Source organism: Entelurus aequoreus, linkage group LG10 (assembly GCF_033978785.1).
Source record: "Entelurus aequoreus isolate RoL-2023_Sb linkage group LG10, RoL_Eaeq_v1.1, whole genome shotgun sequence".
NCBI classification, from domain to species: domain Eukaryota; kingdom Metazoa; phylum Chordata; class Actinopteri; order Syngnathiformes; family Syngnathidae; genus Entelurus; species Entelurus aequoreus.
The window spans coordinates 35586216-35596841 of NC_084740.1; the positions used below are offsets into that span (position 1 = coordinate 35586216).

The 10626-nt window shown below is 42.2% G+C and overlaps 2 protein-coding genes across 2 annotated transcripts; one reads left to right on the plus strand and one right to left on the minus strand.

Moving 5' to 3' along the window:
- Positions 1-2977: 2977 nt before the first annotated feature.
- Positions 2978-4557, plus strand: LOC133659366 (P2X purinoceptor 7-like). The gene is made up of 3 exons (XM_062062124.1): positions 2978-3507; positions 3822-4040; positions 4345-4557. Exons 1-3 carry the CDS (start codon positions 3242-3244, stop codon positions 4496-4498), a joined length of 639 nt encoding a protein of 212 aa, XP_061918108.1. The 5' UTR covers positions 2978-3241; the 3' UTR covers positions 4499-4557.
- On the minus strand, positions 4091-9948 carry LOC133659365 (uncharacterized). The gene is made up of 10 exons (XM_062062123.1): positions 9502-9948; positions 8335-8445; positions 8100-8214; positions 7073-7923; positions 6718-6904; positions 6354-6602; positions 6064-6188; positions 5649-5695; positions 5416-5564; positions 4091-5288 (listed from the first exon to the last, which is right to left on the minus strand). The coding sequence occupies exons 1-10, from the start codon at positions 9898-9900 to the stop codon at positions 5101-5103; spliced, it is 2421 nt and encodes an 806-aa protein (XP_061918107.1). The 5' UTR covers positions 9901-9948; the 3' UTR covers positions 4091-5100.
- Between the last annotated feature and the right edge of the window lie 678 nt (positions 9949-10626).

Sequence of the window (10626 nt, forward strand, 5' to 3'; positions counted from 1 at the left end):
GTCTAGATTTAAGGGTGTTGGAGGTGCTAGGGTACCAGGAGGTGCAAGCGTAATCGAAAAAGAGTTGAACGAGAGTTCCCGCTAGAATCTTCATGGTGCATTTATTGACCAGAGAGGAGATTCTGTAGAGAAATCTTGTTCGTTGGTTGACCTTTTTAACCAATCAGGATCGCCGGGCGGGATTTCATAGATGTGACGTAGCGCCGAAGCGACTGTTTGATTCAAACAATGGCGACACGGAGCGAGGAGTCCTGTGCTGACATTGATTCTGCTATTGGAACTGTTTTGCGACATCGATCGAATATTAATTACTTAAAAGACGAACAGAGAACGGTTTTCAAGGCATTTATTGGTGGCAAGGATGTTTTGGCTCTTCTTCCGACCGGGTTTGAATTTCCCAGCGTCGCTCTCATCAGCGTCACGGGTTGATTTCGATGTGAGTGGTTGAAGTAGCACGTCATTCAAGATGACGGACAAGTGGTTTATCCAATCACATACAATGATTTTTTTTACAAGGCCCTGCCTTCTGAAATACATCTCCTATTGAGAACTCCCAGATCATTGTGAGGAGCTCAGCGAACGACAAGGATCTGGCGAGAGTCAGGTTGTAGCAATGCAGCAAATGGGAACAATCAGTTCTACCTCTAAATCACTTTAAAAATGCATTCCAAAACCGTCAACAATACTTTATTTATGTTCTGTAACCGGTATAATAACCAAGCTGTAGCGACATTGTTATTGTAAGAGCGAACACTGAGTAGTAACACATCGGCGTGCTGAGGTATTAGCCGTAAAAGCTAACTGCGGCAAGAGATAAGCTAGCTTCTACAACAACACAAAATGCGTTTGAGTTTGTAGTGCACAACACTGCGATACGACACCAATCTGTACTGACTGAAAAACATAAATTTTGCTCAATATTATTTTTGATATATACCGTAAGATAAATAATAATAATAATAATAATAATAATTAATAATAATAGTAATACTTCAACATAGTGTGTGTAACAGCATTCCATGACTAATATAAATAAATTAACATTAATAATAAATGGCAGTAAAATAAGCACACGTATGACTGAGGAGTCATAGTGTAACTTTGTGTGGTGTTTGAGTTGTCCGACTTTTTGTGTGGCCTTAAACGCACCAGTGGTTTAGTGCTATGCGTGTTGGTGACAGATGACAAGTTGGTTTTGGCCTGGTTTGTACGGCAGAAAATTACTAGTTTTTCGAGATAGAATTGTTTTACTTATGTTTTTGGTGTGGTTATGTCCGAATATAAACAGTTTTGCTCAATAAAGTGATCGATATAATTCCTGTCCTCGAAGCATCTCGATAGACGTTACAATAATTGAACGGTGTTCAATTGAACGGTGTTGACGAACACCATTAGGGCCGCTTGTTGTCACTGTCACTCAAAGTTGCATTGCAAAATTCCATAGAATAAATATGTTTATTTTGTTTAGAATTCAGATGGGATTTGATTTGGTGCGCGGAATATACTTGCTGCGCGCAGCGGACGCTTGAGCAGTGCGCAATTGCGCAGGCACGCACCTTAGAGGGGACGTTGCTTTGCAGTTCATGTCTTGTTGAAAACACGCCATTCCTCATCAACTTTTCTCTTTTTAGCGTCTCGGGTGTAAACCGTGCATCACTTGTCGCTGCATTTGCACCTTCACTCGCAGGTTACACACGGACACACGCCCATAAATAATACTTTTCAAAATAAAAGCAGCACAGTTGTATTGCGCGCAGGACATAGATGTTTTTTCAACTTTATTTTGTAATTGCAGCTGTTCACATTCACTCACAATCATGCACACGCATACGTCCACACGGAAGTAATACAAATAACGATTTTCAAAACAAAAGCAGCACCGTTGTATTGCACACTCGACAAAGATACTTTTTAAAATGTATTTTGTAATTTATAATTGGCCTCACGCGGGCCGGACAGGGACGCACAAAGGGCCGGATGCGGCCCGCGGGCCGCAGAATGCCCAGGTCTGATCTAAATCAAGGATTCTGAAACTGTGGTACGCGGGCTCCATCTAGTGGTACGCCAAATAATCACTTAATTAAAGTACAGTGTTTTATTTTCCTATATTCAAACACTGTGTTACTGTTCAAACTGTGTGTAATGTTACAATGGCCAAAAATATTAAATATGCTTTTTAAAATAAAACTTTTGCCTTGTTTTTAATGAATACTTAGGCCTACTATGCTACTGTACTATATTGATGATTCTGAGGTGGTATTTGGTGAAAACAGTTTGAGAACCGCTGATCTACAGATTTCGGCGTTAAAAGTAAAAAAAAAAAAAAAAGGTTTGACAATACGAAGGTCCTGAGTAGTCCTGGGTTCGATCCTGCGCTCAGGATCTTTCTGTGTGGAGTTTGCATGTTCTCCCCGTGACTGCGTGGGTTCCCTCCAGGTACTCTGGCTTCCTCCCACCTCCAAAGACATGCACGGGGCGGTATAGCTCGGTTGGTGGAGCGGCCGTGCCAGCAACTTGAGGGTTCCAGGTTCGATCCCCGCTTCCGCCATTCTAGTCACTGCCGTTGTGTCCTTGGGCAAGACACTTTACCCACCTGCTCCCAGTGCCACCCACACTGGTTTAAATGTATTAGATATTGGTTTTCACTATGTAAAGCGCTTTGAGTCACTAGAGAAAAAGCGCTATATAAATATAATTCACTTCACTTCACTTCACCTGGGGATAGGTTGATTGGCAACACTAAATTGGCCCTAGTGTGTGAATGTTGTCTGTCTGTGTGTGAATGTTGTCTGTCTGTCTGTGTTGGCCCTGTGATGAGGTAGCGACTTGTCCAGGGTGTACCCCGCCTTCCGGCCATGTGCAGCTGAGATAGGCTACAGCACCCCCCGTGACCCCAAAAGGGACAAGCGGTAGAAAATGGATGGATGGATGGATGGACTTATTTTCAACACTTTTATGACTTCGGGCCTTTTGGATCCCTTAGAATGTTATCAAAATCAGAATTACTTTAAAGGCCTACTGAAATGAATTTTTTTTATTTAAACGGGGATAGCAGATCTATTCTATGTGTCATACTTGATCATTTCGCGATATTGCCATATTTTTGCTGAAAGGATTTAGAATAGAAAAACGACGATAAAGATCGCAACTTTTGGTATCTGACAAAAAAAAGCCTTGCCCCTACCGGAAGTAGCGTGACGTAGACAATTGAACATATCCGCAAAGCTCCCTATTGTTTGCAATGATGGCCGCCAGATCTGAGAGCGATTCTGACCGAGATAGCGACGATTTCTCCATTAATTTGAGCGAGGATGAAAGATTTGTGGATGAGGAAAGTGCAAGTGAAGGACTAGTGGGGAGTGGAAGCGATTCAGATAGGGAAGAAGCTGTGAGAGGGATAGAGCCATACCGCTTTGAACCCGACGCTGATGAAGACGGTCAGGAGGACGCTGCTGCTATTGATGCTGGAGGAGCACACGACATAGATCGCCTTGAGAATACAGAATGGTAATATGTTATTTATTTATAGACTAGTTTTAGTTTGTGGCCTAGTCTTGCACTGTTACTGTTAGTGTTACAACTTACACCCCAGGCCTATCTATACACTAAGTATCTATCATTGACACAATGTCAAACCTAATTAATTACCCATTATTTCTATGGGCCACAGCTCCATATACCGGCAATACTAAAAATATGCATGCAGATTAATAAGATCCACAACAAGACAATGATAATATTAATTATTCCACATGTTTGCAGATTGCAGGTGTCAATAATATGAATTGATTTACAAATATTATTAACATTTCTATTTCCAGGTGTACATGTCAAAACTGTGTGAACATGGAGACAGTGGCTGAGTGTGTCTGCTGTAGTGAAATAGAGGCAGTGACCAGAACGATGGAGGAGGAGGGGGTGAAGACGTGCATCATAGACCACCATGGCTTTCCATCTGTGTGTCTGGATGAATGGGTGCTGCAGACAGCGTATTACGCCTACAAACAGCAATATGGCGTGCTGCAGCAACAGCAAAATGAGTGAGGCACTAATAAGTTTAAATAATTCTTTATTCTATCAACCTTTGGAAGATAAGTCAGAATGAGCACTTTCTTATCTTATTCTTATTCTGTGAAATGTACTGTGCTACAATGCACATGACATTATATATCATAGAAGTATTACATAGATGGACCGTAGATGTCAACAATATTTACAATTTACTGCAACAGTAAATGACAAATGAATAGAATGCATGACAATGTCTTTTGAATCTCAGAGAACAGTGAGTCACTGTGTATCCATGTCAGGATAATAACAGCTGCCATCATTTGCTACTTGCAGGCGGAGACGACACACAGCCTATCGACAGTTTGTCCGCTTCTGCTGGGGATATCTGGGAAAGGACATAAGGGTGGTACTACCAGCTTGTGTAGTACATAAGATTAGGACAACATTCCCATCGATGGACTACACGGGGTTCCAAGACGTGCAGTGACTGCAACAGAATCTACATGGCCACTGTACTTAATCAATAAAATCAATCAATCAATCAATCAATCAGTCAATCAATCAATGTTTATTTATATAGCACTAAATCACAAATGTCTCAAAGGGCCGCACAAGCCACAACGACATCCTCGGTACAGAGCCCACACACTGGCAAGGAAAACTCACCCCAGTAGGACGTCGATGTGAATGACTATGAGAAACCTTGGAGAGGACCGCATATGTGGGTAACCCCCCCCCTCTAGGGGAGACCGAAAGCAATGGATGTCGAGTGGGTCTAACATATTAGTGAGGGTCCAGTCCATAGTGGGGCCAGCAGGAGGCCACCCCGAGCGGAGATGGGTCAGCAGCGCAGATGTCCCCAACCGATGCACAGGCGAGCGGTATACCCCGGGTCCCAACTCTGGACAGCCAGCACTTCATCCATGGTCACCGGAATAACCCCTCCACGTGGGGGGGGGGGGCAGAGGAGAAAAGAAAAGAAACGGCAGATCAACTGGTCTAAAAAGGGGGTCTATTTAAAGGCTAGAGTATACAAATGAGTTTTAAGATGGGACTTAAATGCTTCTACTGAGGTAGCATCTCTAACTGTTACCGGGAGGGCATTTCACACTTACCGAAGCGACTCCTGTGCTTGGCGATGGCTTCCTCCTTGTCTGGCTTCTCCAGTTCATCGCAGAGGAAGGGAGGCACATCCACAGTGACGCTGAGTGGTGTTCTCTCGTCAGGGGTCTGTCTGCAGCCAGCAACAACCTCCCTGATCAAGTCATCTACGCAGCCTGCAAAATACAATTGTACATGTTCCTGCTCACAACATAATATACTCATGGAGAGTGAAACTTGACAGTATTATTATCATGATACAAAGTGTCAAGTGTTTACATGTTTTGTGTCCTCTACACTTACGGTATGTTGGCTCTGTCGCGATTTTCTTGACCACATGGCCCCCTGCTTTATACTTCGGGTAGCGTACTGCATAGCGCTCAGCACCCGCTTGTGTAGTGGCTATAGGGCGGCTCGAATTTTCGTTCCAGTGCAGCCCAGCAAGCAGGTTCCTAGGTGTGGTAACAGAATAATGTAATAATTAGTACTAAAATATGGCACACACTAGTGACACTTAGATTAGTGTGGAAACATACCTGCACAGCATTCCGATGTATGAGAAGACATACATTTTCGGTGCGAACTGTATAAGATAAAAGACACTTTATTCAGTCATGCGTCCATACAATGTGTGTGTAAATTTATAAATTGTTTGTAAATTTGAATACAAATGTTTGTGTATTAAACTGTTAATAGTCAGCTATTAAAGCTTGATCTCCTGCAGTAATGAAGCTGTTTTGTTTTCAATGTTAACACCACGCCAGAATTGTTTGCAATCTTTCTCACCAAGATGCCTAGCCACTATGTTGGACCTCCAACATTCTCTTGCTTACACTGACTGTATCAAGGCTTCATTTAGTATGCTCTAGTGTTTTGCTCCCTGGCCACCAAAGTCCTAGTGGCAGGTGGTAACCACCGACACCACCTACAGGCGATCAGTCTAATTCTCACCTGTATGATAAGGCTATGGAACGCCTCCACCTTGGAAGTCTGGTGTTCACCCGACAGCATGGCGATATCTTTTAGCAGGGACTTGTTGTTGACCACCTCCTCCAGTTTCACTGCTGAGCGTGAACCTAAACATAAATTTAAAATAGAACAACGTTTCTACAAAAATGTTCCAGTCAACTTAAACTGGTTATTTACTTACAAGTTTATCTGAATTTTTTGACTTTCAAAAGATGTGCAGGAAAATACTGCTAGTCCCTCACTGCTTTCGGGCAACTTATTTGCCTACTCACTTTGTTTGAGCCATTTCTTTTGCCGTTGCAGTTGTCCATGAGTACAAATTGGGAAGAGGTCGCCATGGTCCTTGTGGATGTTCTGAATGTGTCGCTCCACAGACTTCCACTTGGCAACCAGAAGTTCCCCCTCTCCAGGCGGTGTAGACACTGCTGCCCAGTAGAGGTGGTTGATTATACTTTGCACCCAGGGCTTCAGGTCTTCACAGTCCTTATGCTTGACGATGGCCTTCAGTTTCTTTCCGATGGCTACAAACAGAAAAAAACAGAAATTTGTGGATTAAATACAATATCGCATTCATCTGATCACTGATATGTACACACTACTTCACAACTTGTCATGCATACAAATAATCCAACTAACATTTTGCAACATGCCAGATGTCATAGCAGTGCCGTGTATTGGGCATGTTTTCACGAATCCATTTAGCGATCTGTCTGTGTCGGTTTGTCACCAGCACCCCGACATCCAGGTCCCAGCTGATCAGCAGTTCCACCATCCTCTTCAGTCCTTCCATCTCCATATGGTAGCTGCCAAGACATTCGTTGCTCTGAAATATATATAACAGAAAAGGAATGAGCAAAGAAAAAAATGAAAAAGGGGCTTAGTATACATTGAAATGGTTAATGTTATTAGACAAATTTACTAGGATAATTCTGGAAAATCCCTTATCTGCTTATTGTGTTACTAGTGTTTTAGTGAGATTATATGGTCGTACCTGTACAACCTGAAGGTCGAGAACCACATTGGCCACAAGCTCCATTGTGGTGTAGGTACCGAACTTGGCGCTGTGTCCCGGACTGTCTGCTCGCCCATCACCACCAAGGACGAGGGGTCGGCCTTCCACCTGCAGCATGGTGAGGTGCGTCCGTTGCTGTTCCTCCCACACCTTTTTGATGGCTGGCTGCAGGATGAGCTCCTGGTGGTTGAAAAATGTCCTCTTCACATACGTGACCACTCCGATGCTGTTCAGCACTTGCAACACCTTGCCAGAAGATGCCCCAGCGAAGAGGATGCCAGCAGACAGCAGGATGTTGCCCGCGGCATAAGGGCCAATGTTTGGCTGGCTGCTCCAACTACTCCTCTGGTCACATGATGCACATTGAAGAGTCATGGTCAGCTGTGTACCGTCCGAATCCCAAGAAGGGCTTATGTCCTGGCTGCCACAGACTGGACAGTGACACCACTTGACGAGACTCTGGAGGCACGACTCAAAGATGATGTACTTCGGTTCCTTGTGGCAGCCCTCTTCACGCATCTGGTGAGTACATGGGCGATCTGGCGACCCGTCAGATTGACACGGATCCGATGTCGTTGACTCACTCGGCACATAGCTGTCATCGGAAGAACCACTAACAAAAGGCGCAGTGGGACTTGATGCTGGTCCTTCATCAAACAATGCAGGAGGTGGTCGTAGCTTGGCTTGCATTCCAGACGCACCTGGAGCTGCTATGTTAGTCTGCATCTCGGGGCTGTCAGATGGAGCTGCTACACTTGACAATGGGACTTCACTAACCCTGGCCGGCCGAGCTCTAACCCTCTCGAGGATATCTGGGGTCACCTGGTGTCCTAGCAATAAAATCAAGCACAAGTTGTTTTATATAATGTGTTAAAATTAAACTAGAATCACATAATAATTATTGTCTTTGAATCACCTAATTTATCTGTCTACTCTACTCTGCACAGGCAGCGTGCAATGTGTACTGTGATGTGCAGAATCATGTTCGTCACCGAAATAGACATACCCTTTGATCTATGATGTATTTTCCCTGTTTGGGTGCTCTTGCTACTGGTCATTGCTGTTGGTGATGTCCCAATCGGTACCCAGTCCGTCTGGCATCCTTGTTCTCTTGTATTTCCCTGGAAATGGAGAAACAGCTACATGTAATATGGATACCTCATTTACATTAATTATGAATACTTTTGGATTGGGCTTGAACTGTAATCCATTTGAACATTGATTAGGAAAACAAATCGAACCTGATCTTGATCGCCCTCCTCATCAGGCAAATCTAGTGCCATTGCCATTGGTTCATCCACCGCATCCGCCACTGATGCCGTAGTCGTACTGTCCATGATCTGATCTATTGTCTGTAAATGTACAAATGTACAATACTTTATATTATTGTCTATTGTAATCTATTGACAGTATTGACACTATTGACAGTAATGTCAGTAAATGTACGATACTTTATACTGCAGAAGAACTTGACTAGAACTTGAAGCAATAATTATATGTAGACTATTTTATTGTTAATTTATTTCATTGTTCATGGAGTAGTCCAGTGGTTCTCAAATGGGGGTACGCGTACCCTTGGGGATACTTGAAGGTATGCCAAGGGGTACGAGAGATTTTTTTTAAATATTATAAAAATAGCAACAATTCAAAAATCCTTTATAAATATATTTATTGAATAATACTTCAACAAAATAAATGTTTAGAATTAAGTTCATGAATCCAGATGGATCTCTATTACAATCCCCAAAGAGGGCACTTTAAGTTGATGATTACTTCTATGTGTAGAAAACTTTATTTATAATTGAATCACTTGTTTATTTTTCAACAAGTTTTTAGTTATTTTTATATCTTTTTTTCCAAATAGTTCAAGAAAGACCACTACAAATGAGCAATATCTTGCACTGTTATACAATTTAATAAATCAGAAACTGATGACATAGTGCTGTATTTTTTTTCTTTTTTTCAACCAAAAATGCTTTGCTCTGATTAGGGGGTACTTGAATTAAAAAAATGTTCACAGGGGAAAATCACTGAAAAAAGGTTGAGAACCACTGGAGTAGTCTATGACTGTGTGTGTTAGTTTTGGTTGATTGATTGAGACTTTTATTAGTAGGTTGCACAGTGAAGTACATATTCCGTACAATTGACCACTAAATGGTAACACCCCAATAAGTTTTTCAACTTGTTTAAGTCGGGGTCCACTTAAATTGATTCATGATACAGATATATACTATCATATATATACTATCATCATAATACAGTCATCACACAAGATAATCACATTGAATTATTTACATTATTTACAATCCGGGGTGTGGAGGTGGGGGGGGTTTCAACAATTGAGAACAAAGAAATGGATATTGGAACAGTGTAGTCTGACTATGAAAACTGGAAATCAAGATTCTTACCCTCTTCCTTTCCCTTTTGGCAAATGCAGACCTCATGTGCACAGTCTGTCCGCTTGTGGAGGGGGTCGGGTGCTCCGGACTTGTCCGTGGTCTATCGAAAATAGTTGGCTTCGCACCTTTCTTCAGCACGAGTCGACGAGTGCTGATTCCCATTTCTGCCATTCGCAAGGGACCCTCTTCGAAACATGATCTTTCGAAATGTTCGCTGCATAATACACTGTACTTTGTATGTGTCGTCCAATTCAACCGTGTTCGCTTGACTTCTTTGTTCCATAGTAAAGCTTGGCCGCCATCTTTTGGGAAAAGAAACAATGAAACACCGGTTGTGTTTTGGTTTGTGTTGCTACATCCAGCAGCAACACACCGCTTCCCTACAACTCTCTTTTTTGCAGTCTCCATTGTTAATTGAACAAATTTCCAAAAGATTCACCAACACAGATGTCCTGAATACTGTGGAAATTGGCGATTAAAACAGAGCTGTTTAAATTGGGAGGGACCTATTCCAAGATGACGCGTTCAACTGCCTTCGTCACGCGCATACGTCATCATACCGCGACGTTTCAGCCGGATATTTCCCGGGAAATTTTAAATGTCACTTTATAAGTTAACCCGGCCGTATTGGCATGTGTTGCAATGTTAAGATTTCATCATTGATATATAAACTATCAGACTGCGTGGTCGGTAGTAGTGGGTTTCAGTAGGCCTTTAATAATCCCCAGGGGAAAATTTGCTATTCATGAATACATATTAAGAAAATAAAATAGAGATAATAATAAGAAAAAAACAAGCCATATAATAAAATAGGCAATACAATAATAAACAAAGTAGGACTATTATGATATATGTACAAGATGGACAATATTTACATGGTGAATTTGCTAGTGCACAAATAGTTTAAGGATTGCACAGTTATATGGTTGAATAATTATGTCCAGGTTAATAGACCTGTATCCAAGTGTGTGACTCTTAAAGTGATGTGTGGTAAGGTCAATGGCCACAGGCAGGAATGATGGTCCAAAAAATAATAATGAATCAATATCAATGTAGTCTTCAGTGACGTGCGGTGAGGTTCATGGCTGGTGAGGCACTGACTTCATCATAGTCAGATTTACAAACATATGAACC

Bases quoted from the DNA above. Each gene is read 5' to 3' on its own strand.
- LOC133659365 (XM_062062123.1), bottom strand. From the start codon at position 9,900: ATGGAGACTGCAAAAAAGAGAGTTGTAGGGAAGCGGTGTGTTGCTGCT. The intron at 8,215-8,334 runs GTTCGATTTGTT...CTCCATTTCCAG, and splicing joins AGGAGGGCGATCAAGATCAG to GGAAATACAAGAGAACAAGG. The intron at 6,603-6,717 runs GTTAGTTGGATT...TTCTGTTTGTAG, and splicing joins CATCTGGCATGTTGCAAAAT to CCATCGGAAAGAAACTGAAG.
- LOC133659366 (XM_062062124.1), top strand. From the start codon at position 3,242: ATGATGGCCGCCAGATCTGAGAGCGATTCTGACCGAGATAGCGACGAT. The intron at 3,508-3,821 runs GTAATATGTTAT...TTCTATTTCCAG, and splicing joins CGCCTTGAGAATACAGAATG to GTGTACATGTCAAAACTGTG. The intron at 4,041-4,344 runs GTGAGGCACTAA...TGCTACTTGCAG, and splicing joins CTGCAGCAACAGCAAAATGA to GCGGAGACGACACACAGCCT.